The 23,160-nt window shown below is 47.7% G+C and overlaps 1 protein-coding gene across 2 annotated transcripts in view; it reads right to left on the minus strand.

The window, feature by feature from the left end:
* LOC128906876 (phosphofurin acidic cluster sorting protein 1-like) overlaps positions 1-18,158 on the minus strand; it is a 66,750-nt gene extending 48,592 nt beyond the window's left edge. The window contains exon 1 of one of the 2 annotated variants that reach the window (XM_054194919.1): positions 17,954-18,158. In XM_054194919.1, the coding sequence (XP_054050894.1) occupies positions 17,954-18,144 (191 nt within the window). In that variant the 5' untranslated portion in view covers positions 18,145-18,158. The remainder of the gene's footprint in view (positions 1-17,953) is intronic. The other variant, XM_054194920.1, reaches the window with a different exon arrangement.
* Positions 18,159-23,160: the final 5,002 nt, after the last annotated feature.

Genomic DNA, 23,160 nt, shown 5'->3' on the forward strand with positions numbered 1-23,160 from the left:
AAACATAATAAACCCCAGAGGTGCACGCATTTCGTTGGCAGAGGAAACATAAGAGGTATGCAAGAAAAGAGATTTAACCCAGCAATGTGAACAGCTATGAAATACGAACAAAAAATCCAGAAGATACAGGTGACAACCAAGGTCTAGGACAGAGATCAGGCACATGCATCAGTTACAGCCACCTCTGCTTCCAGGTTTGGTAGCTATATAAAGCATGTGGTACCTGCCCCTGGCTCTCCATGAAGAAACTCTGTATGCATACCCTGTGCATGAACCAGCACCCCATCTCTCCAGAGTAATGCTGCTTACTCCTCAAAAGGTGGGCTGAGAGAGTCTCCCACAAGCTAGTTTTATTTGAGCATCCTGCACAAAGAAGAGCTGCTCACAGACACTAAAGCGCTGGGTTTCAGACTCAAGGTGGATTTCCGCCCTGGAAAAAGAAAGGCTGAAAGGAAAGACTCTTCAGTTGTAGAAAAAAAGAACTGTGGGGGTTATTTGTTAGCTGTTTCTGGCAGTTTTTTCTTGATTTTGCACTGCTTTTGCTAAAGCTGGTATCTGAGTACTATTGATAATCTGCCTAACACACACCTCTGACTGAGAGCTGCACTCCTGATTGAACTGTTTCTAGCACAAGATTTCAAAGCCCTGTGAATATGCCTGCCATTCACTTGCTGAATGATGTTTGCTTGCAGACCAGGGTACATCATGGCAATTTGGGCTTAAAACACATCTGTGCCCAGGAAATTCTGTAACAGCTTCAAACGTAACGAGAAAGGATGAGTTCTTACACATGCACACACTGCTGCAATCTACTTGGGAATCCCTATGCTTCAGTGTAATTCTGCTATGCTTTGGTACTTTTGGAAATGTCTTTCTTCCAGTTAGAGATATATTCCCATCTCTGCAGAGAATTTTCTTCAAGGAATCACCTGGAGAAGGTTCCAAGGGAGAGGACACTTGATAACATATCCATTAGAGCTGCTGCTCAGTGAGAAATACCTTAGTCTACCCAGTTATCCTCCAAATCACTCTTAATTGAAGCCAGCCCAAAACAAAATGTAAAAAGGACTATTTATCTACATTAATCAAAGAAATAAAAATACATTTGTGAAGAAGTAAAAAGGAGGGTTTAATCTGTTTAGGGCTAAATCAGAAAGACCTTTCCTTATACAGCTGCGCCCCTGCAGAAACAAAACAGCACGGCTTCATTTTGTGGACCTCATGCTGCAGGTTGTGCCCGTTAGAGAGCACGCAACGGGCAGCATCTAGCAGATAGATATCCAGGATAAGATATTATTGCTCATAGCCAGCTCTCATGATGCCCCCAGGGGTCCAGACAGTTAATTTCTAGGCTCATTTTGAGGCCCCTGTAAGAGATGTTCACAGAAATCAAGTACCACCCCAGTTCTTTGGGAACACCAACATCCCTTTCAGACGGTACAGGCAGAGAAGCTGGTGAGCCAAGCCAGCAACCCCCCCCCACCAGAAGCCAATGCTTTGTTATCCACTCCCTGTGATTCCCCATCACCACCGGGTGTTTGAGCACATGATGAACTGACTCAACCTGCTAATCCAACAAAGAACAAACCTAAAAAATAATGAGTTGTTGCCTTCCAGGCCAGCACTGAGATGGCTTGCCACACAGTCAAGCATGCACTGGAACCAGTGCCAGAGAAGGGGTGCCAGTCCCAAGCTGTGAGGCCCGGACAGCCATCCAAGGTGTCATGCCAAGTGTAGGTACGGTGGGTTTGGAATTTGGCCTGAGAAAGGAGTAAAACTCTCCCACCTTCTTTTGAAACAACCCAATACATGAGTCACCCACAGGAAGCACTATTAATGCCAGCTACACATATCACCCAGCACCCCAGCAGAAAGGCATGCAACTCAACGAAGATTCCAGTTAAGGTGAGACAACAGCAATTAGCCACTTCGGGGTGCCTCTCACCTTTCTCTCCCTCAGCATACCATAGTGCTAACACAGCTTCAAGGCAGTATTGTTGGCTTTATTTGAGTACTTTTATTTCACCTATTTCGTCCTGTGCTGCATCCTGCAATCTGCTACACAGATTTCTATTGACAACGCCGGCTGTGCTGTGATGAGAGCTCACACAACAGCTTTGGGTCACGCATCCCCGCTACTTGCGTTGCAGAAGATGAAAGATGCCGAACAACACATATTCTTGTCACTTCCTAATACTCAGCATGTAAGACTTACCACTGGGGTTTTTTTTCCATATTTTTTAAGATTAGGAGGGACATTGGTCATAAAGGTCTGTCTGGCCTGACCTCCTGTAGAGCATACACAAACAGATTTGCTCAGGCAAACAGAAAGTGGCAAGACACCAAAAATCCACAGAAAAATGGTCCATCATTTATCAGTGAGTAACAAAGTAACTTGGTCTGGTGTCAAGCCATCTCTGAAATTTATTGCCCTTTTTGTAAGGTATGTCAGGAGAATAAAAGGCTACACAGCTGAAAGAGTGCCTCCCCATCAGATATTGGATGCAACTCCTTTCAAAAAAACAGACAAAGCAGCAGCCTGATTCCAGAAGTAACTCCTCCAGCAACACCCATGTCCAATATTCATTCACAGAATCTGAATTTAACATTTGCAAAGATGAAATTCAACAACTTCTAAGTCATTGTTGCATTAAACAGCACCAAAATCTTTACACTTAGAAGCAAAGTTACAGCTTATTGAAGAGCTCTGATTCCCACCCTGAACAGCTGACTAAGCCCACACAGGTCCATACAAGAGAAGATGGAAGTCAGCTACCATGGGTGAAGAAATTAAAAACATAGCATCCTTCCAGCAGCCATGTTTCAGAGCAGGTTTTCATCAAACCCTCTTTTAGCCCTCCAGCAGAGCTGCTGCTAGCTCTAGAGAGTCCCATCAGGCAATGCTCTTCTGTGAAGGGGCATCTTCTCAGCATCCTTGCCACATTACTCCATCCTCCTTTGGGTTGGTGAGAAAACTAACTCAGAAGGGAGAAAGCAACCCCTATCAGCTTATCCCCTGCTAGGGATGTCAGCTGCTGGGAGTTAGTTCTGGATCTGCACTCAAATTCATGCTAACCAGTCACCCCAAACACCACTTTCAGGCAGGCTTTTCCATCTGCACTCCCAGGGCGCAACAGAGTATTTCACATACTGCAGTCATACCACCTTACGCTTGCTGTAATTCTCATGTGTTACTAAACTACTCACACTACAGGTGATTTAGCAAGGCAGCAAGAGGCTGGAAGTCTGCCAACAGCCATTGAGAAACAGCTTGAAATGCATCCCCAAGGACAGGGGAAAAAACTCAACCACACATCTCATAGCTCAGCTTTCTCAGATCTGCAAAAAAGTAGGTGCCTGAAGAACAACCTAACACTCAACACGTTTGTTACGCGCTGGAGCTGTGGCCTCAGGAGCTGTCTGCAGTCAGGAGCACGATTTTACATCCAGGTTTGTAACTGGATGTAGCCCAGTAATTCACAGCATAGAGACAGATCTGATTCTAAAACACATACTTTAGGAGCATCTCACCCATTTCAGCTAGAAGCTGCAGCCACCAAGAAACACACAGCTTGTCTTGATAGAAAATTCCTTATTTCATTAGACACCTTCTTTCAGAGCAAAATCTGCATACACCTTCAAATCAGATCTTCACTCATAAGGAAAGGAAAGCAGCTACTCTTGATATTCAGAGGATGACATTCCCCCAAAGCATAACCTCAGCAGGGGAAGTAAAAAGAAACCAAAGCCTGCCTTAAGAATCACAAAGCTTTACAGGAAACCTCATACTATCAATGCAACAGAAAGCACATGTCAAATTCTCCAGGGGTGGGAAGGAAGATGGGCAAGAATTAAATACCCCTGTGGGCCCCAGGCAACTCTAAGCACTTTTGTTCTCAGCTGGGTCCTCATGAAAGAGCAAAACGTTTTTTTCCTAGTACCTAACATCTCAAAGCCTTCCATTAGACAAGAAAAAAAAAAAAAAATCATATTTAGGGGGTACTTGTTGTGGACCTGCATACATACTGTAACAGAGCTGATGAGGTTCACTCCCCAAAGCACAGCAGGTGTAAGTCAGTGGAAAGGAAGCATTCAGCTCAGGTGAATTTGCTCTAAATTTGTCCTCCATCAGGGCAATTTAATGTTCGTCAAAGTGTGGTGAAACCCAGCACAGCAATGAATCCTTGTGTTTCAGGATGTAAATCTTAAGACAACACGTCAAAACCAAAGTCAGGAGATCCAAGATTGGCAACGGCTGCACATTCACAGCTTTAAGTGCAACATAGTGCAACACTGAAAAGCTCTTTTGAACCAGAAGCCACAACCTCTTACAAATTCCCAAGCCTGAAAATCTCTCTGCTACCCTGTGTCACTGGCCTGGTCATTTTACTACCATGTCACTAGCAGTTGGCACCCCACACCATCTGTCATTAGCAGACCTACTCAACGAACAGTTTGTTCAGGAGCTGCTTCTCCTCCCAAACACTGCAGGCTGTCCATGCACAAGAACAAGATCACTAGGCATAAAACAGGCTCCTTCCCTCAACACCCCTTTTATCTAATCCTAAACATTAAAGCTTAATCCTTCAAAATATTTGTATCATAGCTGAAATATAGGAAATCTCAAGGTAGTATAAAATCTGAAAATATAAAGGGAAGAAAATTAGCAAGTGCAAAGCATGGCTGGCTCTCGCCCTACCTCACCTGTCCTTTATATAATCTGCCTGTTGTAGGAAACAGAAAAAAAGCTTGAGAACTGTGGGAGCCATAGAGATCCTAAGCAAACACCACAGGCTTGTGTTCCTACTGTGCTTTAGCGATACAGTTGCAAAATGGCTTTGGGTTCAATGGGACAGAAGAACAAAAACTCTCCATTTTTGCCCCTCTTCCTAGACCCACACCAGAGACATGGCCAGTACCAGCTACCAATTTGTTTGCTTTAAATGGATTTATTGCTTTTCTAAAAGACTGAGCACCTCTGTCCCAGAAGAAGGAGGATGACACATGACAGGCAGAGCACATGTGATGTCCAGGACAAGCATGCTGGTGGAGCCAAGCACTCTGCACAGACACATGCTTCGAAGGTAGCATTTCAAATACTCTCCGTCACCACCTTTCATCACTGGGTATCATTGAGAAGCAGCAACTGTCACTTGCAACCCCATGAGCATCCTACAGGTATGGGAACTGGCACTACAAAGAGTCCACGGGTACAGGCAGAAGCAGGAAGGATTAATGGTCACGTCACCACAGCTCAAATTCAAAGGTCTTTTGAAGTGAATGCATTTCCAAAGTGTCCTTGACAAGGATGGTAACTTGTCACTGAGGTCCATTTTTTTTATTTCAGGGGTGAGGTGGTGGGGGTGGTGGTGGTGTTATGTGCACACGTGTGAGTTTCAGTTACATGCCTGAAGAGCAACAGATGCTCTACAGAACACGTATCACTTATTTTGTGGCAAGAAAAGATTTGCTATTGCAAAATAGGGAAGAAGAAGTTGCTCAGAAGTCTCCTTTCAAGCAGTCTGAGATTATCTCTCTCAACCCCAGAAAGAAGGAAGTTATTTCCCCTTCAGTGGCTTCATTTCCCATAGTTAGTCAAGAACCAAGATCCAGGACTCTCAAAAGGTACTTCTAGAAATTCTCATAACGTCACCAACCTATCTTTTTTTTTTTTTTTTGAAAGAAGATTCTTTTTTTTTTTAGCATTTGTTGTTCTACCTCCTGCTGCTGCTTCTAAGAAAGTCCCTCATCTTGTTCTCTGCCCTACTGCTTAGGCAGAGAAACCACATCAGATATCAATTCACCTGCATTGTTGCCAACTCAGGGATCCTTCTAGGGGGCTGTCAGCAGCAAATGTTTGTTCTGGATAACAGGAATTGAATTCTGAAACCTCACATGCTTTACTTACACCATCAAATATAACTAGTTCTGGCAAAACAACACATAACTATATTTCCTTTTCATAACCTCTTCCAGGGTGCTGTGTTGTCAGGTATCACAAGGAAGATGCTCTGTAGAACCATCTCCATCTGGACAGCTGAGGCTGCAACCACCCTGGAAGAGATCTACACTGAACACTTCTAACCTCAACAGAAAGTTTGTTTGGCTTGAAATCACATCTACTCTGAAGGCAGAGACCATGGAGCTTCTCCCACACAAAGCTACCCTGGATTTTAAACCTTGATCTACTTAGTTTTGCTTTCTTCCCAAAGAGAGTTCCGACATCCTGCACATCTCACAGCCAGCTCTCCTTGAAAAGTCATTTACTCTCAGAGTATTAGAAAAAAAAATAGGTTGTAATTAAGCAGAGTTATTAACCTTTTCTCACTTGGGACCCAAAACCTATTCATATTCACGTCAACAGGAGTGTTTGCCACTACAACTGGGACTGGACACAACACAAGTGCCTCATCATTTTTCAGAAAAAAAAAAAATATGACCTTCTGGGAGCCAATAACTAACTGTTCTGCCTTCTGTTCACAGCAGTGTTTAGCTGGGATGTTGACCACTTCTGCTACCCCATCACCAAACATTTTTGCTTTTCTGCCTCTCACTCAAAGAGCCATTGCCCTGGCACAGGTACAAGCGACCAGTCTACGGACCGGTTTCTTACATATCTCACAGCTCTGCTAGCTACCCAGAGGAGAAATAACAACGGCCTCAGTGGCAGAAGTAGTCTTGGGAACATGCTTTTCAAGATTCCTCTTCTCAAGAGGAAGGAACTATCAGGATCTGCTAAAAGCTTCAAATTTCCCCCCGTAGATCTATGAAGGAAGTGTCCACGTAACTTAAAAAAGAGCGGCTGGAGAACCCAGTGTCAGCCAGGCAGTCATTCCTTACCTGGACAGATAGACAGGACTCAAATTTTGTGGCCTTCTGTTCTCATACTCCTTGGACAAACCCCAAGCGGTCAGTGTGAAGCCTCATAACAGTTTCTTCAAGTAACGGTCAAGGCACAGAGAGGTTCAGTGATTTCCTTCACAGGCACCATATCCCTGCCTGCACGGGTATGAAACCAAGACTTCTCTGTTCTAACTGAGGTCCAACAGTGTCAGGATTAAAGGATGGCAGTAACTGGATTGCTTACTGTAGTCACAAACAGTAATAAGGTTAAAAGATTTCCTTTCCCTCCTCTTGGCTAGGCTCTGAGTGGGCAGAAGTTATAAGGCAGGGGGGGTGGCTGTTAAACCTTTCCTCCTCCAATTACTAAGAGAGGTGTTTAGGGTTGTTAATTTTGTCTTCTACTCACAGCTGACACTTCTGACCTCACTGTTTAAAGGCACATTTATCTATGTACATAGGGAGCGAGTGCACCTTGCGACACAAACAATGAATGAAACAGGCTCCTTGAAACCCTTCTCCTATCACTCTGAATCCTTTCACATTAAATACCCACACAGATGCATCACTGGGAAGATCATTGCTCAAATTTGGCTTAAACTACTGCCGCTAGTCATGAAACAGCTTAGCCTGAAAATGCACCATTCTCTCCCACCCCCTTTCCCACACTTATATCGGCACTTTTCAGGCTGTCTTCTCTGCTTCTTTACCCTTCCCAACTCTCAATACCACTCCATTGGAAAAAAGACAGCAAACCTTGAGAGTTACCTCCGCAATGCAGCCAGGCACATTAGCCTGGAAATAGGGGGTTGGAAGAAAGCCAAATTCTTCATCACAGGGGATCTAATAGGTCCTCCAACCTCCCTCTAACCACTGATTTCTAAGAAACATGGTTCTTTGAGGCAGTTGCCCTTGACAAGCCAGGACAAAATTGAACAAACAGACTGCAAGTTGAGAGAGATGGACAGACATTGTATATTTTCTTAGTAGTTTCCTGTGCAAGGCTACAACTCCTTTACTGCGTTATTCACAATACCCAAACATTCGGGTAGGAAAAAAAAAAAAAAAAAAGAAAGGAAAATTAATTGAGGACAACCATACAAAAAAACTGCTGCCCCACCATGTATACAGGAGAGTTGCAGTGATATAACCACATCCCCCGGGCTCCACTACAGCAAGAGTTCACTGCTGTTACAGAAGGGAGCAATTTAGAGCTAAGATCTGATTCCAGGCAGAGAGGGGAGATTTAATCCGTCTCTGCTACTTTTTAACTGTTGGATGAATCACTTCACCTCTGTTCCCCCCTCACCCATGTCTATCCAAAGCATGGAGTAAAACCCCCACAGAACAGGCAGTGTTTCATTATAGCACATCATGCAGCATCTACCACAACAGGACACGAGACTCTGCCATAGCCTCCTGGCGCCTCCTGTCACACAAGCTGATTTCCAGATAATAAGCACATTGTCAAGAAGCATCTCTTGAGGAAGCATTATGATCTGCCCAGACAGCCTGTCCCAGCATGCACAGCATGCTACTCAGTCACACAGCCATTAGCCTCTCTCATGCTCCACTGCAAGCTATGCAGCTATTAATTGCCCCTACCAGGAGCAACGTCTTTCCTCGGCACAAAGAGCCCTTAAAACTTCATCAGAAAGTCAAAAAACCCCCAACTGATTTCCACATACTGGTCCCTAAACTTTCCACCAGACTCCACCAGTTCCCATGGTCCTCTGAGCCTGTTCAGGGGATTCCCAGCCGGCAGCATCCAGATAAGACAGCAAGGAAAACTCTGCTGGTGATCCAGGTCTCAGATGGTTTCTCTCCAGTTGCCCCTTTCTGAGCACCCTCAGGCTTCCTAGCCCAGCTCTCCAGTCTGTGAAAGCCAGGGAAGAATCCCCAGCCATTTTCTCTAGCTTCAGCTTTGTCTTTCCATCTCAGGGAAATACACCAGAGTGTACAGGCACTCTTGTAAGGCTCTACTTTTCCCCAAGAAAAAAAAAATTTCCACCCCTAAAAAAAGGGAAATTTTCCCCACACACAAGGAAACAGCAACACTGCAGCATGGAAACAAGGAGCTGGGAACAAAGTGGGGAGAACAGGAATGTGAGTCATAGCTATGGCTTCAGGCAAGGAAAGGGTTATTTGAACTGGAAGAGCAAGTAACTTCAGATCCTGGATCTGAACCTAAGCCTCTCTTCAGTGTCCAAACCACAAGGTCATCTTTTCTGCTCCATTTTCAAACAAGTTACTTGTTTAACAAAAAGCATGTGACCAAATTAATTGCTGCTGCGTTAACAGCCTCCCTAGAAACATTAGAAAGAGCTCACTGAACAATCCACAGGTCAGTGGTAAGGCCACATGCTGCAGCGAACTTCTGGAAGTTTTATAGGCAGCGGAAAGGGTACGTTACTTGGGAAACATCACATCTTTAACTGGTCACGGCTCTACTTAGGATCACTGTGTTTGAACTTCAGCTGTTCACTTGGGGTCTGCCCAAAAGCAACCTCAGGGCAGACAGAAAGTAGGAGTCTGCAGCAGCACATCGATCTTCTTTTCATTTTAGCCATGCTGAAATTAGGCATCAACATTAGTATGACTAATGTCACAGAGGTTTTTCCACAAACATAACAGATTTTTAAACTTTTCTGTCTACATACAGAGCAGAACTGCTGCACCAGCTGTCCCCAAATCCAAGGCTGCTCCAACAAAAGATGCTGCACGGCCAGCTTAGCTGAGAGGACCGGTCAATGGCATGACAAGGTGCAAATGCACCACTCCTCCACAGAGCCACAGCACTAGCAGGCTGCCATGATACCTGTTTCTAAACAGTTGGCTCACTGTGTCTCCAGGCTAAAATAAAATGTGTTAATGAATTAACCACCACAAAGCAGTGAGTGATTACAAAATCACCACTTGCAGCCTTGTCTACAGGAAGAAAAGAACAAGTGCTTAAGACACAATGACAAGTACCTTTCAAGCAAGTTTGAAAGTGCTAATGGGGACGCAGGACAGGCTACATCCTAACACTCATCACCTGGCAGAGCTTGCTGGGGTACACCTCCAAGTCCACTGGAGATGTGCCAGTGCAGCCAAGCTGGGAAAAGCAGTAAAATGAGGTCAAGGTTAGTTCACTGATCCACACCAACTTCCTCCAGTTCTCTGCTGCAGGCATTTGTTCATGTGCCAGTAGACACCTGTCTGGCAAACCCTGCACAGGACACGCTCCGTCATCCAGACTGTCCTGGTAGAGACCTCCACGCACACTAACAAAAAGGGTGTTCCCATACAGCAGCTTCTGTAATGCATAGTCTAACAACTTTCCTACTAATGATGAATGCAGAGTTAAGGTTTCATTACAGATTGCTACTTCTAAAGTAGCAAACCCATCGAACATCCCACCTGTTTCCTCTGCTGTTGAGTTGGCAAGCACCTTAGATCTGACTACCCGCAGGCTCCAGAACACGGTATCATGGTAAGATACATCTGGGTAGAGAGCACAGGGGAGGGACTGAAGTGATACAGGCCCGTGGAACAGACAGTGTCAAACAAGCATGGGCATCCATTTTGGAGACTTCTTCATAACTGTACAAAAAAAAAATACATTCAAAAACCCAAGAAGTTTCATTCTAAAGAGTTGCACAGAGAACACTCTTCACTCAAAAGAACGATTCTCACCAAGACTGGCAAATTTGTGCGTAGGCTTTTCATCCACTTGCAACACAAGCTGTTAATAACCAGAGCCTGTACAACACAGTTCTCTGCTCAGATCCTTGTGGGTGGAGTAGGTCCCTGAAATAAAGGTGATTTGTCCACAATTCCACAAATCAGTATTGCAACAGATAAAGCTATCCCCAAATAAGTATAAACATTTCATCAATACACAGGTGAGATGAACAACGTGTAAATGCAGAGTAATGGGAATGTTGTCCTTTTGTCTGACTGGAGATGAAGGAACATAATAGGCAGACAAAAAGCTTGAAAAGTCAAGGGACTTGACAAACATCAAGGAAAAAATGAGTAAATTATTCATATACACAGTATGCTATGAAATCCAAATGGACATCCTGAGTCTGCTTCTGAAAATGGAGCACACAAGAACGGAAGGAATACTTGGAGCAAGCAGCTTCAAGCATAAGGTGTGAGAGGATTGAAAGAAATATCTGCTTATGGGATTGTATTTCAGGGATGCACATACAAGAAAACTCAGAAAGTCTAACAAAAGAAAAAAGCTGATATTCATTAACAGTGAAAAAATCTAAAAGCCATTAAAAAACAACCCAAGCACATCAAGAACATAGTCCAGCTGAAAAATACAAGCCATACAAGAACAAGATGTGGCTGTTGCAGCTTCACAAGGAATAGTCCCTAAATTCTGAGAATAAAAGCAAACTACTTTTAAAAGAGAAAAATTTAAATTCAGAACTAAAGATTACTCAATTACAAGTGTGCAAGGCAAGACAGAAGCAAGGAAAAGAATGTGAGAACAGTGCCAAAATTATCAGCAGGTGTGTGCAGGGCTTTTGAGGGAAAGCAGCAAAGAAAAGAAAGTGGATGTATTGACAAGGTAGAAAATAAATGGACTACTAGAAGATACCTGAAGGAACACAAGGGGAAATGCAGACCAAATACAAGGGAGCTTTTCTAAAAATATATAAATAATGTAAATCTTAAAAAAAATAAAACCTGACCTAAATAATACGGATTCAGAGACACTACTTGAACTGTTACTGAAAATCAGACAGCAGAACAATCAATGAGAGGCTTTGGATGAATATGACCTTCTCCCCTGGTAAAGAAAAGGTATTAAAGAACAGGAAAAGAGTATCAGAACCCCTTACAAGGGAGTTACTCTTATTCTAAGCCTGCTACCATTGTAACAGCACCATAGCTAATTGTTAGTGTTGTTCTTCAGTTTTGGAAAATGGAACCAAAGACATGAGTTCTGCCATCATCCCAAACTGCCTATACTGGTGAGAACTTCGTTATCATATGCACAGAAAAACAGTTGAAAATACACAGCTGGGCATGGAACCTGGACATTTTTTTGTCCAGGAGACGGTCCCATATGCACTGGCTTTGGATCTCATGCTACTTAAGATATGCTCACACTGAAGAATAAGAAGCTTGATAAGAAGGATTTACAGTGGAAGTGTAAAAATCAGCATGAGAAGGAAAATAAGGAGAACCTAGAAAAACCAGAATAGCAGCCAAAATACAACGGGAGTTTTTTATTTACTAAACAGAAATCCCTCACTGGGCTAGACCACATGAGACAAGAGAAACAGAAAGAGCATGAGCGATGACAGTGGGCAGTAAATTATAAAGGAGATGGCATTGCAACAGGCCCGCAGAAAAAGCCAGTGTAATTTGGGGCTGTGTGCACAGAGGCTGAATCACACTGCAGAGCAGGGAGTGGTCTCTCTATCCACAGTTGCGATGTGTTAAGGTAGCTGAAATACTGCATCTCTCCTTCGGGACCACTGCAATGAGTATATTCAAGTACCCAAACAAAGCCTCATTTATCTTAGAGACTTCTAACTACAAGAGCAATATCACTTAGGCAGTCTGCTTCCCCAGAGCAGAGACAGGTTCCTGCTGCCACATCCCACACAGAGGAGTAAGACACTCTCACTTCTTGTTTCCCAAAACAGTATCCACCAGCTTTGATGTAGTTAAAAAAAAAACAAAACAAAACAAAACAGAAGCACAGCTTCCCCATCAGCTGGGATGCTGAAAGCTTGGATCAGATAAGAACACAAGGTTTTCGGAAAATAGCCTTGCCCAGATGCTCACCTGGCATGCTATAAAATGCAGTGTTTCTCACCTCTGGTTCTTTTTTGGAAATAACTTCTTCTGAAGTTGACTGGAGACATGCATTCAATCTAGAATCATTCCACATTCAAACAATTACACAAAAGCATCGGCACAGATTTCATCAAAGAATGGATCTGCTACGGGAACCCCATAAGATACTGGTGCTCAGCAATTTATTCTTTTGACAGGATAAAGGTCAGGCGATCTCCATCCCAGAGGAGGGTGCGCTATATGCATACTACATGGCTGTCGGTAATCAATCACAAGTAACTGAATATGCCAGAGGAAGCGGAATGAGAACAATGCAACATTTTTGATAAGCCATCAGACAACTGAGCTAACACAGCTTAGCTAATGAACGAAACACTGGAGAGCAAGGCTAGGAGACAGCGTGGCAGGTACTTAAAATAAAATTAAGCCTTCAAGAAAGTCACTATTAATATTCTGAAAGAAGCACATCCTCCCATCAATCGTACTGGCAGGGGACACTTGCCCCGAGTTCCACTAATGAGCAGGAAGACGGAAAAACAGACACCAACTCAATTATCGTATGCTCAGAAGTGAAACATAACACTGCTAGAGGAGAAATCCCAAACGTGCTCCTCTGCAACAGGCAAGCCACAGAGAGTGGCAGATAGTGGACAACTCATCAGACATATTACACTGCAGGCTTGTAGCCAAGACTACAATATTAAGAATAATAAGCAATCCAATGGCTGTTCAGAACATTTTGTTTTCTATATAGGACTAAAAGGAAACCATAATTCAAACACAGCAAATATCACCAGTTATAAGAGACTGTTTCCTTACAAGAAATGGTGGCCTCTCCCAAGCAGTCCCTGCCTGGGGCTACTCACGTTTGTCACGGCATCATACTATCTTTTGAGGAAACAATCTGGAATCATTTAACATTCCCAGAGGTGCAACTCTGTAGCTTACCCAAACTGAGCAGATTTTGCTGAGGTTGGAAGTTTAGTATGAAAATGCCTGATTTACCCAGGAAACCACTCAAGAACATCTCAGGCAGATAAATGCATGTTATTCAAGCTGGAATAAGTGTTTCTTAAAGGAACACCCGGTTCAGAGGCTCTTCATTACCAAATCAGCTTTACAAAAGGAAACTCTTAGGGGTTGTAGACAAGACAGGGAATGCTCCTTGCAGAGAGGAAACGGAACGCAGAGTCCCACAGGTGACCAAGCAGCCCGCTTCATGGGGCTGCGAGATGCTGCCAACCCAGTTGAATGCAGCTGTGCCAGAGGAGAGCACGTTCCTCCACAGTGTACAAAGTATACTGCTCACTGCAAGGCTTTCTGGACCTCAGGCAAAGGAAAGCATGCCACCAGCTGCACAAATGAAGTTTTACCCTACCCTCCTTGAGCCGTCAGGTAAAAGGTACTGTCTGCCCAAACAGGACAACAGGGTTGCAGAAATGAGAACATTCACCTCATGGCACTTCAAAGGATCACCATAGCTGGCACTTACGGTATATTCCAGTTGTACTTGCAATACAACTCTCCTTCTAAGAAGGCATTCATTAGGCTATAACTTTCCAAAACACACATTTGGAAGTTTTAATGACAGAGAATTCAGAGCATCTTCTGAAACATAATGTCCTGGAGGTGCACATACACAGTCTCACAAAGCGAGCCCAAACCACATGCATTTCCCTAAGTCAATGCTTTTCTATCACAAGCAGGAGACACTGTGTTCAAGCACACTGTGTGGGTGGCAGCAAGACTTGGAATGTTTTTGAGCTCATGCATCGTACCGAGATACAAAGTACTCTGGACAAAGTGCAGTGCATTTGAATCCTTGCAGCGCCATTCACAGCATAATTTGTACTGGTAGAATCTGCCTTTGCAATCTGAGCTCAACAATACTGACGCATTAACCAAAATACAACTCGTATCTCACCTCTAACTAGAAATGTGATGACTTATCACTGAAACAACATCCACATAACACTGAACACAACAGTTGTGTCATGGAAAAAGGGCAACAGTGAACACAATCACACAATCTTATCTTGTTTCCTAATTAAGAACTTGCATTTACAGGCTCTCAGATATTAAAGGAGAAAAAAGGAATAGCCGTCCTATTAACAGAGATTGAAAAATACCACTCCTTGGAAAGAACAAGACCTGCTTGCATGTTTGCACAAAGTCCTTTCACACATTTTTTCCAAATGTACTGCCTGATCAGCATACAAAACAATGAAAACACAATAAGACATTACCTTGACGCGGACAGACATTTTACTTTGGCAAAGCTCTAGTTCATTTCTTGCAGTCTCCATACAGTGAAAACCTGCTACAACATTTGCATAGTAACACAATAAAGACACTTTCTCCTGCATCAGAACATCATTATGAAAATTTTTACTAAGATACCTATGAGTGGAAGATAAGGCCGATTGATTGATTATCTTAGTGAAAGCATGCTTCACACTCTGCAGCATGAATCAACCAGGATTGCTTTCTTTCTAAGGCTTCTCAATGAGAAGCCAATAATCCCTAGCCCAGTGGGAAGTCTAACTGAAAAGGTAAAGAGCATTTTGCTTGGTTTCCATGGGCTTACTTCTTTCTGCCTCTCTGCATAACAGCCCACTGCCCAGAAAATTCAGTTCTGCCTCCCCTGAGAGCCACTTGAGCCAAAGGCAGCTGGGTCTAGGCTATGCTTACTCAGTTCATAGGAAGGGCATTAAGAGTTCACAGATCTCTCAACATGGCCCTGAAAAGAGAAAGACCCCAGCAGGAGGGATGACACCTCCATTCTGAGAGCAAGGCAACTTCCGAAACTAAATGTGGACTTCACTCAGTGGCACATTCCTGATTCAGCAGGAAAGACTTCCATTATGGGCAACAGTTCATCTTAGAAAGCCAAGATCCTCCTACAAAGCATCAGAAGTCTTACAGTCATACTACGGAACTGTTCAGTACATTAGGGCTTAGACTTCTTGGTGCTATTTTCTGTCCCAGACTACCTCTCTGAAATCCTGAAGGCCTGGACACAACCTCTCAACAGCCAAACCCAGAGCAACCCCACAAAGGTTGATCTAGCCCAGTCCCACTCCTGCAGCAGCTGGAACTGCATTTTCAGAAAATGAAACACCTAAGAAAGAGCACAGGAACAGCAACGACTTATGATACAGAGCCTAGAAAAAGAAAGCACGTTCTATAGCATTAAAATCAGTGCAAAGTTCTCCTTTCCCTAGATACGCATAGGGCTGGAAGAATTGAGACTACACGTGCATAAGAGACAGAGAAGCCCAAGGGAGAAGGATTATCGCCCTTGAATGGATATTATTTTGCTACCACTACCACTCCCAAAGCACAATAAGATCAGAGACCACCTGTGCTGGGTACTGGGATGGTACATCAGAGTTTCTACCTTGAAGAGTATAATGCCAAGACTAAAATATTATACAAGCAGATCAGTAGAAGAAGAACACGGGCAAGCAATAAGCAAGCACAATGCACAGATACACCATTAACCCAGCTCAGTTCTGGGGCTTGATCTCCCCTTAGTTTCAGTGAACACAAATACCTGCCTGATAGGTGCCCACCTGTGACCGCTCACTCAGGAAAGCTTGGGCTAGCTGAAGACAAGAAAACACAGAAGCACCAGTCCCACACTGGTCACTGTGGCCTGACAGGACTTCCCCAGGCACCTGCTGACTATACAGGCGTAGCAACACACCACGTTAGAGCCATGGCCTCTGAAGGAAGCATGAGCTTCCATCAACTACTTCCCATCCTAACAAACGTTGCATTTGACGACATTCCAGAGATGAAATTTCAGTTTAATTTTACAGAACTTTCCCCCAAGCTGGTGTGTCCTCTCTCTAGCTTTTGCAGCATTTCAATTTGCGAAGACTATGTACATACACACGCTTCACCATCAGTAAGTTCTGTGCTCTGAATCTGCAACTTCTATTCTTTCTGCAGGAAGTCACCCTGGTAATTCTGTCCTGCTCTCCAAATTCCAGCTTGGGAGTAACCCACTCACAAATGAACAATACCTCAAGACACTTTAAACCTATAGAATAATCACTGCTTCCTGCTCCACACAACAGTCTCGGCATGTGTCATCAAAAGATCCACTGGGTTTTCACAGACGCATGTTGCAAACTCCTTCCCCTTTGCTGCCTGCTCAGCCCAGGACCTCTTTGGGCACCACAATCACACAGGCTTTCTCTACTAGCTCAGAGTATTTTGGAACATTTCTACTCCGACCCACCTGACCACTCAATCACCGAGTTTCTCCCTACAAACACACCAACCTTCTGACGCCCCTTCAGAAAGGCTGGTGTTCTCCTGCCCTACGGGAACAATTATTTTTCCCCTCTTTAATTTTATGCCTCTTTTTTTGTGCAGCACTTGAATAGATCATTTGCAGACAACATACCACAGCCCAGAGATACATGGATCCAGAGTGACTTCCTGAATCTGCCCCTTAACTCTCTTGAGAAGACCTCCTGATCAATGTCTGATAAGATGAGTGGGCCAAAAGACACCTAACTCATTAACACATCCAGCACCTCCTGGCTCCAAGACAGGTCTTTTACATTCTTCCCATAAGCACATCTAGCCTGGACATACCCTTAACCATACATTCAGCAACAACACTTACACCATTCAGCTTGTCTTCCAGCTCTGCCAGAGATACAACTGTGAGTTCAACTGGCAGCACAGTGAATTCTTTTTGCTGTCAATGAGAGTCTGGAGCGCAGGTGACACAGGTAACCCCACAGACCCATGGATGCCAGGTGGCCACTACCTGGTTTCAGGGGACGGGCTGTAAGGAGATCATGAACTTCAGGGGTAAAGAAGCAGCTTTCAGAAGCAGCATGGCCGCGATGATATACCCCACTCTGAGATCTTCCCTAGCCATCACGGCAGACAGTAGCCAGGGGCCGCAACATGGAGTCAACGCAGCCGTGGTCCGGTGCTGGCACACCCAGCCCCGTCGGTCCCCGGTGCTGCCGCTGCTCCCACTGGAAGCACACCGGGCGGCACGGTGGGGGAACGGCGGCCGGGGCGGCCGCGCATCCAGCCTCTTGCTGGGGCAAGGCCCAGCCGCCACCGAGGGGGCGCGGTCCCAGGCCCGGCCCAGCCCGGCCCGGCGGGGCAGGGATGCTGCAGCGGCCGCCGATCCCGGAGGCGCGGGGCGGGGTGTGTGTGTGGGGGGGGGGTGATGGGGAACCGCCTCCCCCCTCCGCCGGTGCCATCCCCGGCCTGGCGCTCACCAAGGCCCCCGCAGGGGAGCGGCGAGGCCCCGGTCGGCTCGGCTCACCTGGGCACGCAGCTCGGCGCCGAACGGTCGATCTCCCACGTCGCAAAAAGGTTCATGGGCACCGGGACCGGCGCGGGACCGGCCACCGCCATCGCCGACGACGACGCCGACGACGCTCCGCCGGCCACCACCGGGGGCCCCGCGGCGGGGCCCGAGCCCAACGCGCCGGCCGCCGCCGCCGCCGCCGCCATCCCGCCGCCGCCGACACTGGCGATGGGGGGGGGGGGGCGGCCCGAGCCCCTCGCCTCAGCGCCGGCCTCCGCCTCGGCGCGCGGCCGCTCGCTCGCGCGGCGGGGCGGGCCCGGGCGCCCCGCGGCCGCCAACCGGAGCGTGGCAGGGCTCGGCGGCGCGGGGGGGTTGGACGGAGGGGGGAGGCCCGCGACCAATCAGAACGCGCCCAGGGCGCGGCCTGCGGCGGGAGACGAGCCAATCGGCGCGGGGAAAGGGCGCGGATGGCGACTGTGGCGAGCAGCCAATCGGAGCCGAGAAGGGGGAGGCGGGCGGAGGGGCCAGTGGCCAATCGGAGGAGGGAAAGGACACGGCCACCGGGGAGGGGCCAGCCAATGGGAACAGCGTCGCTGCCCCGGCCGCGTTGGGAGGGATGGCGGGGGGGGGGGGGGGCGTGGTAGCGAGCCCTTTAAAGCGCAGAAGGCTCGGCCCGCGCGAGCTCGTGGAGGGGTGCGGTCGCGCGCGCGCCCGCTCCCCCCCCAACCCGCCGCCTGCCTGCTGTCGGGGTTGCCATGGCAGCGGGGAGCCGAGCGGCCGGGCCGGGCCGCGCTGCCACCCCCGGCGGCCGCTGAGGGGGGGGGGTCGGTGCAGAGCCCGGCCCTGGGGGAGCTGCGGATGAGGGGAGGGTCCGGGGGATCGGTGCAGAGCTCCCCTGGGGGAGCTGCATTGGGTGAGGGGGTGTCTCGGAGAGGTCTGCCAGAGCCCCCGGGGGCCGACGGCACTCGGCCGCTGTAGGGAGAGGGGTGCCGCAGGGACGGTTGAAGGGGTGAGTGGAAGTGAGGGGCGGGTGAGCAGTACGGCGGTGCTGGGGGGGGTCAGTGGGTGGACACGAGGAGGAAACGACCTTCAGAGTGCTGGAGCGGGGCTGGAACGGGGAAAATAAAGACCCACGGTCCTGGTGGGATGAAGCTAAAAGCAAGAAAAGCCTTGCAAAAGGAAGCGGAGAGCTCAAACTGACTTCTCCCTCAAAACCACTGGGAACAAGGACCCACCGGAGCATCTGTAGGACCAGCATGGCGCGCAGGAGCAGAGCTTAGGGCAAGCCTGTGGCGCAGAAGCTGAACAAATGCATCGCTGCGGCGCCGTTCTAGCATAGAGCGGGAAGGATCACCCGCTGGCCCTCACCTTTAGCGGGGCCTTAGCAGAGGTCTGAAATGGCACTGCCCCTGGAGAAAAAAAAATGGAACATCAGAGCAGGGTGATGCTGGCTGAGGGATTCCGAAAGGAGGCAGAGATGAACCAGGAGCTGCAGCGCTTCTCGCTTAAAACTAGCTAAAAGAAATGACTGAGTCCACAGTGGTCGAACCATGAAACAAAGAGAAACCCCCCCAGCTTCTGTGGGGGCCAGGACCTGTGCCGTTCAGCGGTGACAAGAGTTTTCCGTTGAGGCAGTGTTATTCTGGGCAGGCTGTAAAAATGTGGCTCGTGCCAGGGGAGGGTTTAGGATTTGAGAAGCAGAAGCAGCACAGACTTGCAAAGCAATATAAAACATCCACAGTTTCTACTGTGGGTCTCGAGTACAGCACAGGTATTTTCAGAAGGTTATCAGTAAGCATCTCAGGGTCACTTTCCTGAATACCGCTGTCTAATTTATAGCCTGTCCCTTGGACAACTTCTTTATTTGCATTTGTCAGTTCTACATTTCATCTGCCGTTGACCTTCAGGTTTCTTGGTAGCACGCAGGTATTCACATCAGCTTTCAGTTTGGCTAGATGAATACACTGAACCATCATCGAACTTTTCCACCTTGCTCCTCTGCCCTCTTTCCTAGCCCATTTCTGCATCTGAAGAACAGCACAGATCCCAGCACAGAGTTGCCCAGACCTCCTGTCTTGCTCGCAAAACAGCTTGTTTGCTGCTTCGATGCATTTTCCTTCCCTTAAGCAAGCCATTAATGCTTGAGAGGACCTTTCCTTTCATCCTTGACAGCCTCGTTCTTTAAGAGCATTTGCTAAGGGATCTTGGCAGAGGCTTTTGTGGAAGTCCAACCGGATCAAGGCTGAGCTGCATCTTCATAGCATTCTGCAGATGAATGTGAAAACTTTGTTTTGCCAGGAGAAAAGTCACGTGATGGTCACACTGGCCTGGCCTTATCTCGGCATTTCCACTCATCGTGGTTTGATCTTAGCTGGGTATCATCATTGCCTTTCCCCAAAAGCAGCTGACTGCTCCAGGGGACCCTGCTAGATCTAGGAGTTTGATTTGTCCCTAGAAAACCCACCGCAGGGCCTCCCCAGCTGTTTGCTTTCATCCACTTGCCATTTTGCCATTGGCTGTTTGCCATTTTGTCCATTCCCAACTATTTGTGTGGTACTTCAATAGCACTGAGTGTTCCAGGCTTTCGTGGATGCCCTCTCTCTTCCAGGAGGCCAGAAGCACTTCTCTGCCCGGCCCAAGGCAGCCTGTTGAAGGGACAGCCCCCAAACTAAGCCTTCCATGAAGCCCCTAAGGGCTGGCAATCCTGCAGCTCTCCTGGGCCACCTCTCCGTCCTGGGAGGGCTGCTTCTCCCCTGCCTTCCTGAAGGATAAAGGATGCCTATCTCTTCCAGCCACTTCTATGCCACTTTCCGCTCTCTGTGATGCTGTCTCAGAGCTGTTGAAGCTCTCAGCATGATCCCCAGGTCACAAATGGCCTTTTCCCATCATACCCACCACTTGCAGTTTCTTGCTTCCTCCTTTTCTTGCATTTCCCATGGAGGGACGTTCAATGTGATTGCGGTAGATTTCTCCTGCGCTCTCCTTGCAGCCTGTTCCCTTCAAGTACCTCTATCCCTAGTGCAGCTCACTTGTTTGTTTCGGCCTTCTGCCTTTTCTGCAGATGAACGTATGCATTTGTTCTCAGGCTGTTTCGGTGCGCTTTGTTTATTTGGGGGCTCGGCTACACACCCTGCTCTTCATTTTCTCCTGCCTTCATGCTATATTGACTTTGTGCCTCCAGCATGAGCTACCCAGAACTATGCTCTTCCACTCACAGTGGATTTTCCCTGTCTTTGGGCGTCAAAATTTTCCTGTGGTTTTCATTGTAAGTACCAAAGCCTGGTTATCTTTCAGCTTAAACAGAGCCTGGTAGGGCCATCATCTCATTCAGCTGCTTCCCCACCTTCTCTTAAGCTGAGACATTCCTGTGTGCCAAGCACCCGCTGAGATTTGCTTCATCGTGGATACGATCTTTGAGCACATCAGGGAAAGCACCCAAGGAAACCTTGCTCTTTATCATCCAGGCAACCAGCTTGAAATATGCCTCCAGAAAAACCTTTTTATTTTCCTATGTGTCGCTGCAATCCAAATGGACCATGCCCACCGCCTTCTCCCTGGCACTTCAACGCTGTTTAGAGACCTTGTAGCAGCCGGCATCTTTGTCCTTGGCAGACAAGGTGCCACAGCGTGCCCCCATATGTTCATCAAGCCCACGCAGGGCACCTGGTCCCTTTGGGCCAGCACTTTTCTCATCCACGCTGTTCCTGGAAGAGCCGTGTGTCACCTTAGCCTTTGCACCCTGGACAAGCAGCAAGACACTGCAGCTGCTCAGTATTCTCTTCAATACAGATATCTCTCTCAAACCGCCGTGGTTTTAGCTGTAGGAGCACCTTTCTGTGGTGCAAAGCCATGTTTTTCTCCCTTGCGACCACAACCTGCAGCCCCAGTCCGGAGCGGTGGGAAAGGGTGCTGTCCTCGGGCGAGCCAGCCCCAGCACAGGGGAATTTGGCTGGGCCGTGGGCAATTTGGGGGGGGCTGGGGGTGCTCTGACTAGGGCTAGGGCTGGAGAGTATATGGGGGATGTTCGGGTTTGGGGGGGGACAGGCGGATGACAAGGAGCCAGGGATGGCTTTGTCCTGAGCAGGCTGCATAGGTCTGCACTGACCCCCAGTGGCTGTGGCACAAACAGCCGTTCCCAGGGCTGTCCCCCTCCGTCCCCCCTCCATCCAGCCCGGCCTCCGGGGACAGTGCCACATCACCAGTGCTTGGGCTGCTTGTCCCTGCTCCACCACTCGGGTACGTCACCTTGTGAAGGGCTGGGGTGGCTCCCTGCTCTGCAGGGACTTCCACAATTTGTGTGCTCCAGACTCGACGCCGCAAGCTTCAGTTTTCAACGTTTCCTGCCAGGACCGCAGGCGTTACCAGCTACCGCCTTCCCCGCTGGGTGCGGGGAGGTGGGCCAGCGTGTGCGCTGCCACAGCTTTGCACCAGGCGACCCTTTTCACCCGCTTTTCCGTGACGTGGTCCTTCCATCACTCCTCCGACTTGCTGCCAGCAGAAGTAGCAGCACCCACTCTGTCCCATCAGGTGCGTGCAGCCGCATGTGGCGGTTTTTGAAATTAAGTTTTTCGATAGACACCATTTTTTTCAGAGGGCCAGCCTGCACCCCAAAGGACCTTGTCAGCATTGCTTAGCTCCGTCCCCTCCGTTCTGTATTTTGACAAATGGTTCCCTGGACTGGCTCTATGTTCATTCCTTTGATCTCCTTGGAATTTCTAAGAAATTTTCAATTTCTTGCTTCTCCACTCTGATGTCACCTTCCGCGCCTTAGGCCTTTTTGTGATGTTCAAGTCGTCTTCAGCACCCTGTGACCCTTCTCTCAGAACCTGCTCTCAGATTGTTTTTTTTAAATTGCCTTCCTAAAAAATGCCCATCTGCTCCAGCCACCTCTAGCCCTCCGTTCCGCGGCCAGACTCGGAGGGCCGCAGGGCTCTTTTGGATCGGCCGCAGGGCTCTTTTGGATCAGCCGCAGCTCTCAGCATGGTCCTCAGGCCACTGCCAGCCTTTCCCCATCACAGCCGCTGCTTGCTGTTCCTCGCTGACAAACTTCCCCCGCTTCCTGCAGTTCTCCTTTGAGGATGTTCACCATGACTGATGGATTGCTCTGGCTCTCTCCCAACACCTTTTGAGTGCGTTGTGGTCACCGCCCTAGAGGGACTCCTCAGTGACAAGGGTGGGGTGCAGGTGTCCTAAGCAGCACAGGGCTAAGCTGAAGATGCTTT

The sequence above is a fragment of the Rissa tridactyla genome, chromosome 3 (genome assembly GCF_028500815.1).
Source record: "Rissa tridactyla isolate bRisTri1 chromosome 3, bRisTri1.patW.cur.20221130, whole genome shotgun sequence".
Classification (NCBI taxonomy): Eukaryota; Metazoa; Chordata; class Aves; order Charadriiformes; family Laridae; genus Rissa; species Rissa tridactyla.